General features: G+C 41.2%; 1 protein-coding gene across 1 annotated transcript in view; it reads right to left on the bottom strand.

Annotated features, from left to right (window-relative positions):
- LOC124594606 (trypsin-1-like) overlaps positions 1 to 22,644 on the bottom strand; it is a 70,162-nt gene extending 47,518 nt beyond the window's left edge. Inside the window, exon 1 of the mRNA XM_047132979.1 lies at positions 22,540 to 22,644. Coding sequence (XP_046988935.1) covers positions 22,540 to 22,644 — 105 coding nt within the window. The remainder of the gene's footprint in view (positions 1 to 22,539) is intronic.
- Positions 22,645 to 23,046: the final 402 nt, after the last annotated feature.

The following is a 23,046-nucleotide window of genomic DNA, read 5'->3' as shown; positions in this document are numbered from 1 at the left end:
TAGTCCATGCTGCTGCAAACGTCGTCGAACTGTTCGTGCAGATGGTTGTTGTCTTGCAAACGTCCTCATCTGTTGACTCAGGGATCGAGACGTGGCTGCACGATCCGTTACAGCCATGCGGATAAGATACCTGTCATCTGGACTGCTAGTGTTACGACGCCGTTGGGATCCAGCACGGCGTTCCGTATTACCCTCTTGAACCCACCGATTCCATATTCTGCTAACAGCCATTGGATCTCGACCAACGCGAGCAACAACGTCGCGATACGATAAACCACAATCGCGATAGGCTACAATCCGACCTTTATCAAAGTCGGAAACGTGATGGTATGCATTCTCCTCCTTACACGAGGCATCACAACAACGTTTCACCAGGCAACGCCGGTCAACTGCTGCTTGTGTATGAGAAATCGGTTGGAAACTTTCCTCATGACAGCACGTTGTAGGTGTCGCCACCGGTGCCAGCCTTGTGTGAATGCTCTGAAAAGCTAATCATTTGCATATCATAGCATCTTCTTCCTGTCGGTTAAATTTCGCGTCTGTAGCACGCCATCTTCGTGATGTAGCAATTTTAATGGCCAGTAATGTACATTCAGCCCCCATAGGCACTGGTCTCTCTAGCACTGTTCAAAACAGTGCACATAACAAATGAATTAAATTGTCTTACCTCTAAAGCAGCAACGGTGGAACGCAATACATTGTGATCTCTCACGAAGAAAATAAAAATATGCTGGCTACTGGGTCAACGGTGTGTAATGCTGGTCGTAATGCTTTGAAATGTACATGAATTGCTTTTGGCTGATAAATGAAATAATTTGAGAAAATTCCAACGCCTTGAAAAATATATGACCTGGACACTGAAATTGTATTGCAAGTTAAGTTTGGCTTTTCAGAAACATCTGACAATTGTAATAATATTACTCACAAAAATTAAGTCCCTTTATGTAATTGATTCACAAACAATGAGACCTATACAGGAAGTATACTCTAACCTCACTAAAAAAAAAGCATAAATACAAATCTTAAAATAACACCTGAGAACAAATCTTAGAAACATTTCAGAAGTGAAATATATAACTACCCTTTACATCAAATCAGTTTACGTACATTCTGGGGCTACTCAACAATTGACGATTATAAGCCAAAACGAAAGTCATAATTATTAGCATCATTACCTTGCTTCTAAGAAGACTTCTGCTAACATGTTCTCGTAATTTTTAAATTAATCTAACACTTGGTGGCTTCACAGAGCACACCACAAACAACTGCCTACTCCATCCTCTTTCGCTTACCGACAGCTACCCACTACTGTGCGCCAAGCGCTCTCTCACTCCAACACTACAATCTCACACCAGCTGCAGTATCTAGCTCTGCAGTCGTGCACACACAGTGTTCCGTTATATAAAGCCTATCAGAGACTTACATCATTTATAATATCGATGTTTCATTTTACTTTACATTAGCACGATTATCATATTCGTGTGCCACATACAAGTGTATCCAGTAGACTCATTTCACACCTGCTGATTAGGATGTGGTAATTGTATCTCTGTTCTAGGGCGCCAGCACAGGAGTTCAGCGTCTTCGCTCTCGGGACTGGCTGCCCCCTGTAATTAAAAAAAAAAAACTAACTAAAATTTTCAGCAGTCAACCAAAACATGTGTCGTCCGTCCTACCAACTGCAGAGAGGGAGGGGGAGAGAGGGATGGAGGGAGGGAGAGAGAGAGAGAGTGAGAGAGAGAGAAAGAAAGTGAGGGTAGCATCTTTGATCAGTAATCAAAATGTCCTCGATACCGAGTACGAATCACGCCACCGGTGAAATTTCCAATAACGAACAGCATATATAAGAAGTCACCCTCATTCTGCCAACGGTCTTGTCAAAGGGGACGGATGAGCGGACAGAAGTGCAGGGCACTCTCTTGTCCTAGGAATAGGAAACGGTCCCTAAAAGCTGAAGAATCAGCAGCGACGAACGGCATAATTAAGTAGAAGGCAATGAAAATCACCGAATTAAATACACATATCATGTATCTACAGTGCATGCAGCCTGTAATTGAAAAGAATTCGGAATATTCTCCCATTCGGATCGTCGGGAGGGGACCTTCAAGAGTGTGAGAAAAAGACTGAATAACCAACGAAATGTTGAAGTTGGGGTATGGGATGTCAGAAGCTTGAACGTGATAGGCAACCTAGAAGATCTGAAAAGACAAATAGAAAGGCTCAGTCTTGATACTGCGGGAGTCAGTGGAGCGAAATGGAAAGAAGACAAGGATTTATGGTCAGATCAGTCTAGAGTAATATCAATAGCAGTAGGAAATGTTATAACAGAAGTAGAACTCGTTGTGAACAGGAAGGTAGGGCAGAGTATGTTATTGTGGACGGTTAATTTTGAGGATATTGAAGGGGTAACGCAGAACGTAAATGGAGATGAAAATCTAATAGTCATGATGGACTCGAATTCGGTTTTGGAGGAAGGAATAGAGGAAATTGCTAGGTGAGAATATGGGCCCGGTACTAGGAATGAGAGAGGAGAAAGACTGAGTTCAGTAATAAATTTCAGCTATTAATAGGTAATAACCTGTTCAAGAATCAGAAGAGGAGGAGGTATACTTGGAAAAGGCCAGGAGGTACGGGAAGATTTCAGTTACATAACATCATGACAGGCACAAATTCCTAAATCAAATAGTGGAATAAAGGTCAATCCAGCGGCAGATACAGAGTCAGATCACAATGTAGTAGTGATGAAGAGTAGATGATGTTTAAGAGAGTAGTCAGGACGAATTAGTACGCAAAGAAGTGGGCTACAGAAGTACTAAAGAATGAAGAGCTACGCTTGAACATCTATGTGGCTATAGATACTGCAACAAAGACTAGCTCAGTAGCCAGTACAGTTGAAGAGGAATGGGCATTTCTAAAAAGGTAACTGCTAAGAAACCACGAGGAACAGAAGAAATACTTCAGTTGATCGACGGAGGAAGAAAATAGAGAAATGGTCACAGAAATTCAGGAAGACGAAAGTACGAGTCATGTGGGAATCAAATAAATAAGAAGCGCTAGGAAGCTAAGCCAAAATGGCTGTATGTAAAGTGTAAAGAAATCGAAAAGGCAAATAGAAAAATCTAAATAATCTTTGGTGAAATTAAAAGCAAGGGTACAATGAGAATTCCACAGTTAAATGCAGAGGAGAGAGCGGACAGATGGAAAGAGTACAGTGAAGGCCTCTACGAGAGGGGAAGACTCGTCTTATGTGAGAGAAGATGAAAGAGGAACCGATTTAGAAAAGATAGGGGATACATTATTAAAATCAGAATTTAAAAGAACTTTGAAAGACTTAAGGCCAAATATGGCACAATGGATAGATAAAATTCCATCACAATTCCAAAAATCATTGGAGGAAGTGACAACAAAACGATTATTCACATTGGTGAGTAGACTGTATGACTTTCAGCAAAATATCATCCAATCCGTTTCGAATACAGAAAGAGCCGACAAGTGCGAGAATTATCGGACAGTCCGCTTAACAGCTCATGCATCCAAGTTGCTGACAAGGCTAAGATAGAGAAAATAGAAAAGAAAGTTGAAGATGTGTCAGACGACGATCAAGTTAGTGTAAGAACGGTAAAGGCACCAAGTAGGCAATTCTGGCGATGCTGTTTCTAACTGAAGTAAGACTGAAGGAAAATGAAGTCACGTTCATGGGATTTCTCAGATTGGGAAAAGCTTTCGATAATATCAAATGGTGCAAGACTTTCGAAATTTTAAGGACAATGGGGGCAAGCCATAAGAAGAGACGGGTAATATGCAGTATGTACAAGGGTCAAGAGAGAACAATAAGAATGTACGACTAAGAATGTGCTTGGATTAAAAAGGGTGTAAGAAAGGGATGTAGTCTTTCGCCTCTGCTGCTCAATCTATACACCAAAGACGCAGTGGAAATTAAAAAAAAGGTTCAGTCTGAATTTTGCAATGTGAACTTCCGTCTCACGTTTACTAAGGTTCGCCATATACGATAAGCAGAGACATTGGTCAATCCAGCAAGACGTTTGTGAAACTTCTTTGGGCAAGACAGGTGCAAAGATTATTTTGACGATAAGTGTCATTGAGATGAAAGCTGACATCGATAAGATTCGGCAACACTGATAATGTAGATGAGCACTTCACTACAAGGTCGTGACCACTTGCAAAAGAATGAAAGATATCTTATAGCCACATGACGCAATCCGTACTGAAAAATAAATGTTTGCTCCGATATTGATAATTATCTCGCAATCCACGTTGAGTTCAAGAGGAGTTTAATCGATCAATGTACGCCGCGAAGCTACTTCGTAACACATGTCGCTAACGCGCCCAAACCTAAGTACAACGAAGTTTGTTAAAGGACTAAAGTTTCATCTTCATAATAGGGTCAGCAAGAATAACATAGGTGACTGTCTAAGCTCATTGTGCCAACGCCCTCGGCGAAATTTGACAGCCGTCAGCATCACCTAATAGTGCGAGAGGAATAGGTACTGTCAATGGCTGTCCTTCCATGGGAAGTTGGTGACCCTGCAGCAGCGCGACACCTGAACTCGTCATGCACTTTACGGTATTACACAAGCGATACACACCCCTTTATTGGTGGACGAGAGTGGAAAACTACCTTCACTAAGACAATATCGAGAGAATTGTGGGGCAAGTCACACACAATGCGTTGTAAACAGACATTTCTTTAAGGTTTGCCACTGACTGTAACGTGTATATTAGGAATATTTTTACTAGCAATATACCGTGCTAACTTACAAAAATGGCTCTGAGCACTATGGGACTCAACTTCTGAGGTCATTAGTCCCCTAGAACTTAGAACTAGTTAAACCTAAGGACATCACAAACATCCATGCCCGAGGCAGGATTCGAACCTGCGACCGTAGCGGTCCCGCGGTTCCAGACTGCAGCGCCTTTAACCGCACGGCCACTTCGGCCGGCTGTGCTAACTTACAATATTTTGTTTTAGTTCGACGTGTTATAAAAAGACAACTCCATTGTCAAGGACTGCATTAACTTCTTTTGAGCGTTACAACTTGAAATCTACCAGTTTACTAAGTACATTCACCTCCTTCACATTATGCATTATTTCAGTGGTTTGCAATATTTGAATTTCCTAAGCTTCATGCGAGTTTTCTCTAACCAAATTTGATTAATCGATACAAGTTATACATCAAACTCATTGTTTGGTCTTTGTGTCAGTTTTGTCTTTGGTACTCCATTTTGCTTTCGACCAACGGGATTCGTCCGCAGATGTTGGACCATGTGCTTCTGATCGATTTCACGGAAAAAGCCATTACATTACTTTTAATCCGTCTGTTCTGAATTCTGTGTGCGGAAATCGAAGAGACTCTGTTCCGTGTTCCGATGTTGAGAAGAAGACTGACTTTGCCTAGCGTAATTCGATTATGCAGATACAGTAAGGCTTGAGTAACCGGGTGAGCACATTACAATTTTTATGACGAAAGCAAGTTTTCATGGCGAGGTGAGTGTGGCACTGTTCAGTCAACATCATTCCGGGAGTAGGTATCGCGGTGTGTGCTTGCACATCCTGTAATAGGAGCTAATAGGCTGACAATAATTAACTGTTTGGAAGCAGGTTATTAAGTAACACGTAATTCATTTTACCTCGTGATAATGCAAACTAAATTACGTTACCCTCTTCTGAAGTATAGCGATTAGTGTTACAATGAGAATTGTATATTACGAGTAAGACGTGTCTCCTGGTTCTGAATCTACATCATGAAACTATAGGGTGACATATCCCTACGGACCTCTAAAGTTACCTTGTACTTACTGTGGTGTGCGTACTGTAAGACCTTCAGTACACACACCACCAGATTATTTGACTTGTCGCTCTAAAGAAGTAGGCGAGTGTCAGCAATATGCCTCGTGGTCTCATTGTCTTCTGCCGTTAAGTCAGACGATAGGAATGTCATTTGCACGCTTAGAGTAGCAGATTGACGGTGACCAACTTTAAACAGAACTTGATTAATTTTCACACACATTTATTAAAATAATAACAAGCATAAAAATTACTTTACTTGGTTCTGGATGCTATTTACAATTGACAATCTGAAGTTCCTTTGGTATTGGTATGTTAATCTTATTGTCACATATATCTCTGATACTTGACAAAAGTATCTATACATTTATCTTCATGGCTACATACAGGAATATGGTAATCTTATTAGGGGCAGACTGAAACTTGACTATAGACTGGTACAGACAAATGTAGACTGACTGTTCGGAGGTCTGTACACCCGTTATAATACCTCGCGCGTTCATTTATCACTGCGCGAGTGTGATCCGCGAGGAGAAAAGGTTCTACATTAGCAGCAATCTCATTGGCTGCGTTACATGTTAATACGCGGATCTGCGGAAGCAGAATTTGGTCCGTCTTTATGGCAGCGCCATCTCGTAGTGCGGAGACGGATGAGCGCTGCGCCTGCGCTGTTGTGCTCAGCGGGGTGCCCTCTAGTGGGAAAGTTGTGTACGCGCTGACTACGCGGAACTATGTACACAACATTTACTGACATTATACTAGTTGTTTATTTCCTCGACTTCACTCTGCCACGAACCTTGTCATTGTACGTTGCATGGGGGCTTAATTATTAAATAAAAATAATTTTAGTAGCTGTGTGTCCGGTTACGAAGTCTCGCAACCGGTTGGCCCTGACTAGTACTAGTACACAGTCTGACTGCATAAAATAACAATAAAAAATGAAGGGAAATTTCCGTTAACACAAGTGATTAATTAAGTCCCAAGCAACTACAAAAGCTACGAAACAACAAGGCACAAGTGTAACTGTTCTGAATGTGGAAGTGTGATTCAACGTACACGTACCTGGCACGGTTCTTCCTCAATACGACGAGATATTTTAAACACCATTTACAATGAACTAATTGAAAAACCAGAAATACTATAATTGCACATAGAAACCAGAATTACGGTCTAATACATGAACACGAGCCAGATGCTTTGTTGACTGAACCTGTGACCAACAGGCATTGTTATTTAGGAAATTTGAAATAAAAACATTTTTTGTTACTTTCGTATATATTGACGAAAAATACACTGTGATCATTGCAACATCTTCCATACATACATTACACCAACCGAATAGCATCTACTCTCTCGCCCAGCAGAACAATAACTGCACACGACGTACTCTCGACTACTACTGCCCTCGACATCCTCTCAACAAACACTGCTCACGACAACGTCTGAACTACAACTGCCCTCGACATTCTCTGAACAACTACTGCGCCAGTGGAGGCGGCGGAATAACACTCTTTGGCGCAATCTCTGGCGCTGTGACTCAGTGTAGCCTCCTTTCATATGCCCCTCCTCCACGGGCTAGAATTTGATGGTATTTTTTCCAGCATTGGTGGTGAAAATACCACCAAATTCGTCAATAAAAAATACAGACAAAAATAAAAGATGATATTAATAAGTAAATATCACAAAACTAAATAAATTTTGGCTTTGCACTGACCCTTCAATAACCTAACGTATAAAATACAGTAAGGAATACAAATGCTTGCATACATGTGATATTACATAATAGTTTACACAAGTATTATTCAGTCAATGGTACCAGCAATGACGAATAGGTGCAGGTAAGAGTCTCATAACATTTCATAAACAGTAAATACACAAAAAATCAGTTTATACAAATATTCACGTAAAATCTTTTCAGTAGTTCAATAAATAAGTAGCACTCCTCAGAGTAGTTGACAGTTCCAACAGTAGCACCCAGCAGTGGTGAACAGGTGCAAATAGCAGTCTCATAACATTTCATCAGCAGTATTTAAATAGCTCCAACAGTGGCACCCAGCAATGGCGAGCAGGCGCAGACACCAACAAGTGACATTCTCTCAGTAGAAGCAGTTCCAACAGTGGCACCCATCAATGTTGAACAAGTGCAGGTAACAGTCCATAATATTCACTATCACTAATTAAAGAGTTCATCAGAGTTCATCAGCAGAAATTAAACATTTCCAAGTGGCATCCACCAATGTTAATGCGTGTAAGCATGAACAACAGTTAGAATGCACACACAATTGCTTTTACAAAATTCTTATCAATGCTCTTACACTAAACATACAAATTATAATAAACATACAAATGATATCAGATAATTGTTAAATTAACTATTACAAATACACAAATATCAGTAAACCTATAATATTTATGGGTGTCAGTGCAAGCCATAACAAACAAGTACAATAATATTTAGGAGATAGGTCGGTATCAATTATTTGGGATTAGGAAAGGAAAACACACAAAACACACTCACTCATTGTGTAATTGAATAGTGTTAACTGTGTAAATGCAATTCTGTCAAAATTTGTTGTTCAACATGTCTATCAAGTAGTAGTGACAACAGTGTATAACAGTCAATAATAGTTAGTCAGCGTCATAGTCATCATGCCAAGATCAATGTTTGCCAAGCCAAATCAAAATATACAGTTGCTGAACAACTGTCAGTGTGCCAAGATATGCAAATACTTCCTCTCTCCAAAAAAGAGTATATACTGTTTACTGATTTAACAAAGTGTGTGTGTAGACAATCTTCCTTCCGTATGAGTGTTCTAGTCTCCCATCTTCATCCTCCTTGTTCCATATAAACCAAAAAAAAGTATGCTCCTCATTTACTTTACCTCTTATCCACCAAAACTCCAATAATCATCAGCATCACATAATCTCAATACCTCAATAATACTTCTTCAATACATCGATACATAAAACCTTATCATCAATATCATTTACCTTACCTTCTGTCCACCAAAACTCCAATAATCATCAACTTCACACAATCTCAATACCTCAATAATACCTCTTCAATACGTCGATACATATAAACCTTATCACCAATATCATTTTACTTCCATAACAACTCTTTCCTCTAGTCAGTCTCTTCAAACAAGTACAGACAAAATCCTAGTGTAAACTTCGGTTCATCATCCCATACAATCCGAAGACACAATGTCCACACACAACCTCTGTGTAATCCACCTGCGTCAAATCTTCTACTCATTATGAACTATAAAATACATGTTGGTTACCTTGTCCATCATTAAATAAAAGAAATGCATACATGACCTCTAACAGCCTTTAGTTTGAATAACTTTCAGTAAGTAAGTACGAGTATGGAGTGTGAATGATCGTAATATATCACAGTGTGTACACCACTTCAAGAATCATGACAAAACAGAAGCAAACATGTGGAGTATTTCTTGAGTCACTTGCTATTTCAATTGCTCACGAAGAATGCAGTGTAATAACTGTCAATGGTCTAAACCTAGCGTTGGTATTTCATGTCGTTAGCTTTCTTTCTATTAGCATAAAATTATACAGCTTCCATAAAACCTCCAGCTCATGGCAGTTCATTTTCTTATCTTAAAATATAAAGCACTGAGCGTAAGCAAAACATGCAATAGCGAGTAAATATACCAGTAGAGAACAGAATGTCAACAAGTGGATGCAGCACAATCCCTACAACGAGGTTCTGCCAAGCGAACAATCTATAATCAATACCATAGTGTGACCTAAACTCCATGTTCGTACACGGTATATCAGCATTTCTATATGCCAAAATAAAGAGTAGATATGACAACAAAATAAAAATGTGTAAATATGCAATCCATACGCAAAGCAGCAAATATAATCTTACATAATAAACAGGTCGTTAGCATCATATCAACATAAGCAAATAAATGTTCATATGTAATCTTAACAAGTAAACATGAAGGCGCAAGCAGATAAATCACAAAGTATGACTTACATACATAACCATATCAGCACAACTAATCACGTGACAATTATAATTTTAATAAATAAGCACAGCAGGCACATAATAAAAAAATATGACATCCGTGAAAAAGCAGAGCAGCCAAGCGATGTATAATATACATCAGTAACAACCCTGTTCATTAATCAATTATTGTCAAAATCAGTTAACACAAAGTATAAATCATGTAATCACAAGCAGCAAATTACGCATAAAGTACGTACCTAAGTAGAAATATGTTACCTGAAAAATAAACTCAATTAACAGTTACCTTTTTTAGTTTATTACTTTCTTCTTCGAAATTACATTCTTCCTGAAATTTTCTCGATAGAAAGTCCTCTTAACGTCGGACACACACAGAATTTACCTGAAGTTCTTAAATATTTTATACAACTGTATCCTGAAAAAAACTGAACGTTAATAACATAATTTATCAAGTCGCTATAGCTCTATACTGAATTTATTCGGAGAAATTAGACTGTGTATTTGTTTACGGCTGTCAGTGCATTCGCACTGAGCGCTCGATCAGCTGTAGGTACGCGTGACGTAGGAAGTAATTGTTTGCAGTCAACGACTGCCTTGTGCGGCGCGCAGACTGACTGTCGCTTTGAGTATGTGCCGCCGCCAGAACACGGCGCGGTATCCTTGTATTCTCTGCGTGTTTACACGTAACTGTTAGTTACTGTAAAGTATGTCACTCCACAAAAATTTTAACGTTCAATATATGATGTATTCCCTTAAGGCACCGAGATTTAAGACTTCCTACTTTGACAGCGTTATCATCAATAATTTTGCGAACTCTATGTGGACCGTTATGAAGCAAAAAAAAAAAAAAAATTGCGACACGAGCCTTTTCCTTTGTGAGGCAAACGATGAGACTTAATTAACACCTTATGACCAACTGGCAAGGTTTTTAAACAACCAGGACGTTTAGCTGATTTCTCTCTTCTAGCAGCCACAGGTGCAATATTTTGTAGAGCCAGGTTGACAACTCCAGAATGCCGCAGTTTCCGTGTAGGTGGAAAAGGAACTATTTCTGAAATGCGATTTGTCGGTGTTTTATTTATTAATATCAATATAGGTGGTAAAGAAGTTGATCATTAGGGACTTCATTCAGAATGTTTTGAAAAATATGAAGATACTGATCCCACGTCCTGTGATTCTGATGACAATAAAGTCGACACAATTTATTGATTTCCTTCATCCAGCTCTCTGAAGCGATATATTGAGGGTGAAAAAGTGAAATGAAAATTGGTTTAATCTTACGACGCCGTAGAGTACGAAGCCAAATTTTAGAGCGAAACTGTGATCCATTATCTGATATAACTTTATCAACATGACCCACTTGTTTACGAAAATGTTTGATGAAAGCATTAGATACTGAACGAGCTGTTGCTTTGCGTAAAGGTGTAAAACACACATATTTTGATGTGAATTCCACTGCTACCAAAATGTACGCAAAACCATTAGTAGAACGAACTACTGGACCCAACAAATCGACTGCAGCCATCTCCTTTAATTTCGCTGGAATGATAGGAAACAACGGTGCTCTGTGAGAAATAGTTGGCGGCTTAGCCTTTTAACAGAATTTGCATTTGGCAAGAACGAATCGAATACGTTTTACCATATTACTGAAGTAACGATTTTCTCGTAATTTATGAAAGCATTTTATGGGACCAAAGTGTGCATAACTGAAATGTGTATACCAAATCAATTTATTAACCTACTCATCAGGAATGCAAACTAACCAAACAGAGTTGTCAACCGATTTTCGTTTAAAAAGAATATCATTGCGAACTAAATAGTACTGTCTAATCACTACACCTTCCTTTCTCCTCCACTTCTCCTTAATGTCCTTCCAGACTGGATCTTTGTTTTGCTCCTTAGCGATGTCCTGGAGCGAAGATGAAATAAAATTTTCAAACGCAACACCTTGAATATACATCAAACAAAAATTGTTTTCTTTGCATTCCTCCTCAGCACCTTGTTTCAAACCTATAGGTGCTCGTGATGAAGCATCAGCAATAATATTTGAAGAACCCTGTATGTAAACAATACTAAAGTCATATTCCTGTAGATACAGCGCCCATCGCGACAATGTTCCATGTATTAATTTTTTGACATAAGAAATTCCAGAGCTCGATGATCGGTGTAAACCTTAGTATGTCTGCCATAAAAAATATGCGAAATTTTGTGAAAGCCCATACAACAGCCAAAGCTTCAAGTTCCGTAATCTAACAATTCTTTTCTGATTTAGAGAGAACACGACTTCCAAATGCAATAGCTTTCTGTACTACAACGCCGTTTTCTTCTATCTCTTGAAATAAGTGTGCACCTAGGCCTTTGTATGATGAGTCCATCGCCAAACAAAAATTTTTAGATAAATCCGGATGTGAAACAAGTGGAGCAGCAACTAAAGCATCACGAAGTTATTCAAATTCCGATTGAGCTTCCTCATCCCAACACCAATTACAATTCTTTCCAGATAGTTCACATAAACGAGGTGTGGCCAAATTGTCCAATCTAACAAAGCGTCTAAGAAAATTACAGACACCAAGGAAACTACAAACATCACGTTTTGTAGTAGGAACAGCATAATTACGAATAGCGTCTAGTTTCTCTGGATCAGGAAGAATACCTTATGTAGAAATAATATGACCAAGAAATTTCACCTGAGAATGACCAAATTCAGATTTTCCAAGTTCACTGTAATGCCAACTCTTGCAAAAATACGTAATAATGAATCCAAAATTTTGTTATGCTCACTCCAAGAACGTTTAGCAATAAGAATATCAACATATGAAGTAATGTTGTCATAAAGATAAACAGGTAAAATTTCGTTTAAACTACAAATGAATCCTGCAGAAGATATAGTAAGTCCAAATGGTAATTTCCGAAATTACTGTTGGGTAAAATGGTCATATCCGGTCATTCTTTACCGACTCCTTTTCTAGATAGATTGATAGTTGAAGAGTTGTTTTGATAGATACAAAGAATAGTGAAAGAGTAGGCAGCAGTGCAGAAAACTAAAAGGGAAATAGCACCACTACAGCTCGGGGCCCTGTGCACGCTACGGCACATATTCACTTAGTGTAGTGAATCCCCTGAGGACATAAATAGCCACACATAAATTCGAGTGTGTGACTTAGTGGCCAATTTGGTGGAAGTGGGTACATAAAATGATCTAATCATGAACATGGATGTATGTCATTCTTAGAATTGCGAAAGATATTAAATTTCCGAACAGTTAAAAAGTGTTTATAGTCAAAGTTTTCGCCTCGTGGCGACAGAGACCTACTGCGTCTGTCCCAGTCCGAATGTCGATTATTGTCAAGTTCGCGCGCCTGGCGCTCTCTTGTTGCATCTCGTAAATTAAATAAATTATTTTCTTCAAAACCTGCTGCTATCTGTGATTCTAAATTTCTTCTACTGTCTTTTCCTACGATTTCGCTTTCAATTTGTTTAACTTGCTTTCGTAATGCCTCAAATTCCCTTTTAACGCGTTCATTAAATTTTCCTTGATTTTCAACATGTTTTTTTTTTATATTCTGGTACTCTTCGGTTTCTTCAAATGGCAATGGAGCTGTGTCATATGCATCTCTGTCCCCATTTAAACTAAGACTTGTCAATTTATCTGAAATCTGCTCAACTCTTTCCGATAAGTCACCTATTTGTTCTTTCTGTTTATTTACGTTTTCCGTAAGTGTCGCGACTCGGTTTTCAGTATTGACACATTTAATGGTTAACTGTGCGTATTGTTGTGTTGGGTTATTTATTCTGTCATTTGGTATGGATTCCCCGATTCTTTCAAATATTTCTTCCTTATCGTGTGCACGAGATCTCTTTCTTCCTGTTCTCTATCCTGTTCCTTTTGTCTAATTTCTATTGAAATTAATCTATTATTGTGAGCATTCAAAATCGGTTGTACTTCTTCTCTAATTTCTTTCTTTAATTCATCTTTCATGTTTTTGAAACATGTCCCTGTCCGTGAATCTAACCATGTTTCCATTGTTCCCATATCAGTTTTAATTGTTCCTATTTGTGATCCCAAATTTAACATTGCACTCATCAACTGCTCCATATTAACTGGTTCGAAATTCTTTTCGCCCCTAACATTTCCCGTACAACTAACTTCCTTCGGCATAGCCGTAAAGCTATCTGTGTTCGATACTATTTCAGAATCTTCTATCGTTAATCTCGTATTCTGTGAATTTTTTGATTGTGAAAAATTTTGAACTGGTTCCGGACTATTTTCCCGGCTTATTAAATTGTTTTCTACTTCATTATTCATCATGCTGTTTTCCTGTGTTGGTGAGTTCGCCATGTTAACAATTTCGTCATTCTGACTATCCATCATTTTTGCCTTTTTCATCGATCGTGTAATCATTTACAAAACATACAAAACTCGTCACTATACGAAAATTACACACAATATAACACTTTATCAACAACAATACCATTCACACGAAATGCTTCCCGACAAACACGATTAACGAACAATTGAAATCTTCATAGTTGCACAAAATTGTCAAACCCATATACGAGACATCAAAAATTAAATTCTGCAAAAATAACATTAGAAGAATGACAAGACAACAACAAATGTTCAATTACAAAATCTATACGTGAAATATAGACTACAATTACTAAACTACAAATTATTACAACACTCCTACTGTCTGCTGTTTTTACTATCAAAAGAATTCCAAGGGACGATCCGAAGCAGCGGTCGCCACGTGCATTCTTAAATAAAAATAATTTTAGTAGCTGTGTGTCTGGTTACGAAGTCTCGCAACCGGTTGGCCCTGACTAATACGCAATCTGACTGCATAAAATAACAATAAAGAATGAAGGGAAATTTCAGTTAACACAAGTGATTAATTAAGTCCCCAGCAACTATAAAAGCTACGAAACAACAAGGCACAAGTGTAACTGTTCTGTGTGTGGAAGTGTGATTCAACGTACACGTATCTGGTACGGTTCTTCCTCAATACGACAATACGACGAGATATTTTAAACAGCATTTACAATGAACTAATTGAAAAACCAGAAATACTATAATTGCACATAGAAACCAGAATTACGGTCTAATACATGAACACAAGCCAGATGCTTTGTTGACTGAACCTGTGACCAAGAGGCATTTTATTTAGGAAATTTGAAATAAAAACATTTTTTGTTACTTTCATATATATTGACGAAAAATACACTGTGATCATTGCAACACCTTCCATATATACATTACACCAACCGAACAGCATCTACTCTCTCGCCCAGCAGAACAATAACTGCACACGACATGCTCTCGACTAGTACTGCCCTCGACATCCTCTCAACAAGCACTGCTCACGACAACGTCTGAACTACAACTGCCCTCGACATTCTTTGAACAATTACTGCGCAAGTGGAGGCGGTGGAATAATACTCTTTGGCGCAATCTCTGGCGCTGTGACTCAGTGTAGCCACCTTTCAACGTTTCAGTAATTTGAGTATGCCACGTTGATCTGCTGTCATCTTGTTCTTCACGTTTGTTGAGCACACTGCCCATACGCAGTCTCATGAGTAAGCACTCGACTGCTAAGCTGCTACTGGGAAACACTAATTATAAGTAGTACTCCACATGCTACAGGTTTCTATTGCTGATAAAGAAAGGTCGACGTACGATGTGCTGCTGACTGCTGTTTGGTAAACGTTGTGCTACAGTACGCAGTCTCATTCTTTATTACGATGTTAAGCAGGCTGAAGAATCAGGATTCAAATGCGTTTCTGTTGTTTAACTGTTTATTGGTGATGCATCATTACTATCCGTTTTGATGTCGTCTCGTTGCCCCTGTAGAGTTGTACCATGGGAAGCCAGGAGAGGATGTTGGTTAGTGGCAAGTAACCTCGTTGTATAACATGAACTGCACGCAATTATTAACTGGGTTCTTCATTAACATAATCAAAGAGCTACTTAACTTAAGCTTCCATGTGCTGTGGTATACACTCTCCTATACAGCCCACTTTAGCCTCACTCGGCGTAGCAGGTTCGAATTGGAACGAACTAACCCTCCAGTCCTCTGCGGCTATCTGGATACTGTCGGCCGAGAGCGCGTTGGCAGCGCGTTTCCGGCGAGTCTGTCGTTGGTCTGAATCGATCTCTATGCTGCATGGTGCTCGCACCAGCTTTATCCAGCGCAATTGGATAGCAAAGCTGTGTTTACACAAATTAAGTAACAGTCCATTGCACAGCTGGAGGCTGTAATCAGAAGGCCAACAAATCTCTAAAGCATTCCATTGCGTTAGTGAAACATTACAATCACGTGCAGTATTGTGCGCCCCCGGTAGCAGAGTGGTATGCTGGCACGGTAGCTCAGCGTGTTCGATCAGAGGACTGCGTGCTCTCTGTAATAAAAACTGAGTCAAGGAAACAACGATCAACTTGAATGGATGTCTTGTGACGTCCGCCCAGACCAAATGCAACGAACTATATCGAAGGAAATGAAAAAAAAAGTGGTCAGTACGAAAGAATGTCAGTCCTAAGGGCCCTGGTTTGATTCCCAGCTGGGTCGAAGATTTTCTCCACACATGGACTGGGTATTGTGTTGTCCTAAGCATCATTATTTCATCCCCATCGACGCATAAGTCGACGAAGTGACGTCGAATCGAAAGACTTGCACCCCGCAAACGGTCTACCTGACGGGAGGCCCTAGTCACACACGTGTAGTATTCAAGCACTCAATATGCTGACTTCATTTTTTCTCATTGTGCTGAATTTATAAAAGTGCGTGTGTTGCGTGACTGCTTTGCTATATAATTTAAAAATCATATCGCGTTACCAAATTGTTTCTCTGAGGAATCAGAGTTATAAGTTCTGCATATCTTGAAATTGTCAGTGCCTGTGGTAGCAGTCGACGCTATGAAATAGTGACACACACACACACACACACACACACACACACACACACACATACACACACACACACAAACACACCCACTTTCAACCTCCTTTATCATATCACCTAGAAGTAAATGAAATCGGTAGTTTCACGTGAAAATTTCCTTGGATCTGATAAACGAAGAAAATTACTTATTATTAATGATTACACTTGATTTTGGAACGAAATATTCATCTACATCGATGAAGAATTTCAGCGTTTGCAAAGACACTTCAAATAACGTAACATATTTACGGATGCACTGCACTGAGCAACCTAGTGCAGCCGCCATAAGTAAATGCATCATCTATGTCACATGTTGCCCCTGAGACCTGCGCTGGATACAGGGTCACCCAGTGAGGTGGATGTTTTCGAATCCGTTCTGCAACATTCGCGGCATTAATTATGTGTCACAAATACATACTTGAACAAGGTATCAGTTTTGTCGCACACACTTGCCTACTTATTCCGTTTGTGACAGGAAATTCTTTGTAGTATAGAAAAAGTTTTATTTTTTGAGATATACATCTCTTTTTTTGATAATGCATCCCATGAGTGCCTTTTAAGCCTTTCACGATGGATCTGTTGCAAATACACTCCTGCAAATTGAAATAAGAACACTGTGAATTCATTGTCCCAGGAAAGGGAAACTTTATTGACACATTCCTGGGGTCAGATACATCACATGATTACACTGACAGAACCACAGGCACATAGACACAGGCAACAGAGCATGCACAATGTCGGCACTAGTACAGTGTATATCCACCTTTCGCAGCAATGCAGGCTGCTATTCTCCCATGGAGACGATCGTAGAGATGCTGGATGTAGTCCTGTGGAACGGCTTGCCATGCCATTTCCACCTGGCGCCTCAGTTGGACCAGCGTTCTTGCTGGACGTGCAGACCGCGTGAGACGACGCTTCATCCAGTCCCAAACATGCTCAATGGGGGACAGATCCGGAGATCTTGCTCGCCAGGGTAGTTGACTTACACCTTCTAGAGCACGTTGGGTGGCACGGGATACATGCGGACGTGCATTGTCCTGTTGGAACAGCAAGTTCCCTTGCCGGTCTAGGAATGGTAGAACGATGGGTTCGATGACGGTTTGGATGTACCGTGCACTATTCAGTGTCCCCTCGACGATCACCAGTGGTGTACGGCCAGTGTAGGAGATCGCTCCCCACACCATGATGCCGGGTGTTGGCCCTGTGTGCCTCGGTCTTATGCAGTCCTGATTGTGGCGCTCACCTGCACGGCGCCAAACACTCATACGACCATCATTGGCACCAAGGCAGAAGCGACTCTCATCGCTGAAGACGACACGTCTCCATTCGTCCCTCCATTCACGCCTGTCGCGACACCACTGGAGGCGGGCTGCACGATGTTGGGGCGTGAGCGGAAGACGGCCTAACGGTGTGCGGGACCGTAGCCCAGCTTCATGGAGACGGTTGCGAATGGTCCTCGCCGATACCCCAGGAGCAACAGTGTCCCTAATTTGCTGGGAAGTGGCGGTGCGGTCCCCTACGGCACTGCGTAGGATCCTACGGTCTTGGCGTGCATCCGTGCGTCGCTGCGGTCCGGTCCCAGGTCGACGGGCAAGTGCACCTTCCGCCGACCACTGGCGACAACATCGATGTACTGTGGAGACCTCACGCCCCACGTGTTGAGCAATTCGGCGGTACGTCCACCCGGCCTCCCGCATGCCGACTATACGCCCTCGCTCAAAGTCCGTCAACTGCACATACGGTTCACGTCCACGCTGTCGCGGCATGCTACCAGTGTTAAAGACTGCGATGGAGCTCCGTATGCCACGGCAAACTGGCTGACACTGACGGCGGCGGTGCACAAATGCTGCGCAGCTAGCGCCATTCGACGGCCAACACCGCGGTTCCTGGTGTGTCCGCTGTGCCGTGCGTGTGATCATTGCTTGTACAGCCCTGTCGCAGTGTCCGGACCAAGTATGGTGGGTCTGACACACCGGTGTCAATGTGTTCTTTTTTCCATTTCCAGGAGTGTACATTCTCGAATTTGGCCCCGAATTTTATTGTGCAAATCCCACAATATTTCGTCGATGTAAATGTTCGACACCTTCAGCTGGGTCAAAGCGGAGTTCATTAATTAAATCTCAGCAGTGCGGTGCGTCAAGTCATGAATCCAAAGTCTTCCCTTCTTCTGTCATTGTCCACTGCGCACGAGCGGAAGGCGTTCCTGCCGGTCCCGGCAGGGATGCTATGAGAGCCGCTTTCCTACAGCTGCGAGCGTCTTCAAGCGCAAGCGTTTTGCCTGCCCCTGGCCTGATAAATTTCGACGACGCCGCATGATTATCATCCGTCGCGCCTTGTGGCAGTGACAACAGCAGGTACCACCGTCTGAAGATGTCGAGCAATTGCATCGACGAAAGTTTTGGGGTTTTGCACAATATGATCCAACGACAAACCCAAGAAGTTTGTTTGGAATGTATCTCAAGTGTGTAGATTACGTGCATGCCCTCCCTACCGTTTAGGACAATTACGAATTGGGCAATACTTTGTTGCAGTACATTCAACTTTCTCTTCCTACAGATGTCTATCACATATAGTTTCGTCTGTTGTTCAAAATTATTAACTTTTGTTAAATGGCTCTGAGCACTATGGGACTTAACATCTATGGTCATCAGTCCCCTAGAACTTAGAATTACTTAAACCTAACTAACCTAAGGACATCACACAACACCCAGTCATCACGAGGCAGAGAAAATCCCTGACCCTGCCGGGAATCGAACCGGGGAACCCGGGCGCGGGAAGCGAGAACGCTACCGCACGACCACGAGCTGCGGACATTAACTTTTGTTCCCGTTACTTTCAATCGTATGGACCATCCTCCTCCTACACGTTTGCAACAAGTTGAAGAGCATGGTATACGGCAATATGTTCCCCAAGGATACAAGGGAGCCACCAGGCTCCAAGCGCTCTACATTTTGTAAGCATTAATAAGTTGCGGTAGGATTAAAATCTGTTGATGTTCTGTGTTTCCGAGGTCGTCCAGTATTTTTGTTCAAAACCTCAACTTTCTCGCCAGAGAGCCAACAAAGTATAGTTTTGTTTAAATTTCATAATGAAAAGCTCTCTTCAGTCTTTGTGACGCAAATTTTGTGAAATTTCACCTTGTGCCCACATGTATACGTCTGTGTCTTAACTAGATTTGAAGTTACTGCTTGCAAATCTCGAAAATCTTGGTAGTTCTCAGGACACAGAAAGAATTCTTCGCTATGGCCTTTTCTAGCAGTCTCTACCATTCCTGCTGAGTAAAGACGTGGTATGTCGTCTTAATCTTTCTCATTCTCTATGTAATCAAAGAAGTCGAATCATTACAAGGACGTAGTAGGCCCTACGTCAAGTGTGATGTCTTATTCTTGTTCTGCGCTGAGGAGAAATCGGGAAACAAACGTACATTTCTCGTTTCCGGTGTATTTCACGAGACACGTAGAAATGTAAAAAAATAAGACGTGATTTCTGAAGCACCTTATGAATCTATGTTTTCAGGCCACATACACATAACACCACTGTTTTTGTTACATATGCGAATACTGAAGTTGTACACCCAAAGTTGCCTCAAATAGGACACAACTTATGTAGGTATCTTGGGTGTTGGAACAGCTGTCTGCAGACCAGTAGCTATTAAACAAAAGTCTGTTTCTTCTTTGCAGCATTCAGCTCAATGCTGGTTCAGAAGATTATAAGCAGCTGTGGCTCAAGTTTGATGTAGGCCAACATCCAGAAATATTATATCCTACTGTTTGGATGTCCATGAACCACACACCTTGCGTGTATCAGTATAAGGCACCTTGAAACATATGTTACATTTTCTTGTGAATATCTTTCAGTATGTATTATATCCGACAATGTGCAAACCATTTTTTTCGTTTACAGTTTTGTAAAGTCGGTGCATTTCAGCAAGAGGTTTCACAGATCGTTTATATTTCCCTGTCATCTCTTCCTATTATAATGACTTTTGGCACAGGAAATAGTTGTACATGATCAAATACTCCATTTTCTAAATAGATAAAGACTGATGCTTTTTTGCTGTGGTTTCATAGCGAATGTGGGATGTTTGCGTACTTCGTTCCCTGCGGCGATAGATAACACCTCCAGGATACCACAAATATATCACGAACTGCTTTAGCACATGTTTTTATCGAAGACGTGAAATGTATTCACAGCTGCAAGTACGAAAAATCGTCAGCTGTGTAAGGGAATTGCTCGAACCCGGATTTTTATTTTATGCAAGCGGTTGCCTTAACCGCTTCGGCTATCCATGCACTACACGACTTGACACAAAATTCGAAATGTTGTCCTTCCTTCGTTAGACATTATTTAACTCCCATACAGGGGACGACATTTCGACTGAAAGTCGCTATCTGGTATCGGTAGCTAAATACGATATTGCAGTACCTGTGCTGTTAAGAACGATGAAGTGTCCCTTCAGACATTGCATCTTTATTCTTAATAACACAGGCACTGCAGTGTTGTAGATATGTTCCTTACTAAATAGCCATAAGAAAAATGAAGGTAACTGGGAGAAAGGAACAAAAATAAGAATAAGCTCAGGATTAAACTACGTCAGTGAAATCGCTAAACGAAGAAACAGGACAGCAATTGCGATTGTACTGTGAAGTCTATGGGAGTTAACCTCATTTAGTGTGACCACCACACACAGCGAATGATGGGCGTGATTTCTTTTTATAAAGTGAGAAACTATAATCCGCAAAATGAATTTACGGGCGGTTTTGCACACGATAAAACGTGCAACGTAATGAACAGAAACAGTGCAGATTTTGACAGTGGAAGTAAAAGAAAATTATCGTATACATGTCACACAGAGAACACGAATGATTCTTCAGTAACAATTTGTGCTACAGAATTTTGTGATATCCAGATTTAAATTTTTCATACACTTTGTAACGGAATGGTGTGCGCTAATACGAAACTTCCTGGCAAATTCAGACAGTATGCCAAACCGAGACTCGAACTGTAGTCCTTCAGCTTTTCGCGGTAAAGTACCTGCCAGCGAAAAGCAAAAGTTCCGAGTTGTAGCCTCGATCCGGCACAGAGCTTTAACCTACAAGAGAGTTTCAGTTTTGGGATGTATTTTCTGTTACGTACTAACCCTGTAACAGGCAGCTGGCCGCAGAAATTCCTAATTGCGACACCTCGTTCACTTTGTGTTTCTTGCGGGAGTGTCAACAAGTGCGAAACGAAACGGCAGCGTTTCATCACGTTAGCAGGTCAGGCGGAAAGCAGGACGTCAGTGCTTTGTGCAAACTGGGTAGCTAGCTTTAGCAGGAACTTAGTAAAACCATATGACGAAGAAGTATCACGTGACCTTGTTACGTGAAGTAAGACGCTGCGTCGCTAACGCAAGAAGGCGTACTGAATACTGTTACGAACCAGTCTCTTGGTATAACAAATGTGTTCAGCAAATAGCATGCGATATGAATCGCTGATACGATTATATCCGTATTAGGAAAGCCTGTGCGGTCATTAGAAGTGACGGTGGGTCAACACCAGCCGATATTTCACATTATAAATACTCCAGCATTTGAGTTCAGCAGGGAGTTGGTGAGAAGGATCGATGGCGTACATGACATGCGTACTCGATTCCCTGACACGGTATTAACGCTGGGTATAAGTCTGTATTAGATTTCCTATTCGTACTGAGCATCGCCAACAACCGCCGGAGAGATGTCTTCCTCTCCACCAGAGATGATCCACAGTTACGGGAGGGGATCAGGGACCTCCTAGGCCGGCATGTGTAAGCCACATACGCACGCGCCACCTTCTTCGAGTACAGAGGGTGGAGACGCAGCATCCACTTCCTGAGCAGCTGCCGGGCGCTCGCGGCGCACCGGGACAAGCAGCGGCAGAAGCATCGCTAAAGACGAGACAAAAAAAATGAATGGTTAAAAGTCACTCTTCCTTCACTGCGCCCAGTGGCGTTCATAGGCTACGTCCACCTCCTCTTCCCCGAAGAACAGGCAAGTGGCGAACTGGGAGAGTGCCTCCTGACACACTGACACACCATCCATCTGCCACGCCTCCCAATAGTCAGCCGGCCGGGGTGGCCGAGCGGTTCTAGCCGCTACGGTCTGGAACCGCGCGACCGCTACGGTCGCAGGTTCCAATCCTGCCTCGGGCATGGATGTGTGTGATGTCCTTAGGTTAGTTAGATTTAAGTAGTTCTAAGTTCTAGGGGACTGATGACCTCAGAAGTTAAGTCCCATAGTGCACAGAGCCATTTGAACCAACCCAATAGTCACCCACCTGCATTACGG

This window comes from Schistocerca americana, chromosome 2 (genome assembly GCF_021461395.2).
Source record: "Schistocerca americana isolate TAMUIC-IGC-003095 chromosome 2, iqSchAmer2.1, whole genome shotgun sequence".
Classification (NCBI taxonomy): domain Eukaryota; kingdom Metazoa; phylum Arthropoda; class Insecta; order Orthoptera; family Acrididae; genus Schistocerca; species Schistocerca americana.
The sequence above is the reverse complement of the archived record's forward strand: the minus strand, read 5'-3'. Positions and strand labels throughout refer to the sequence as shown.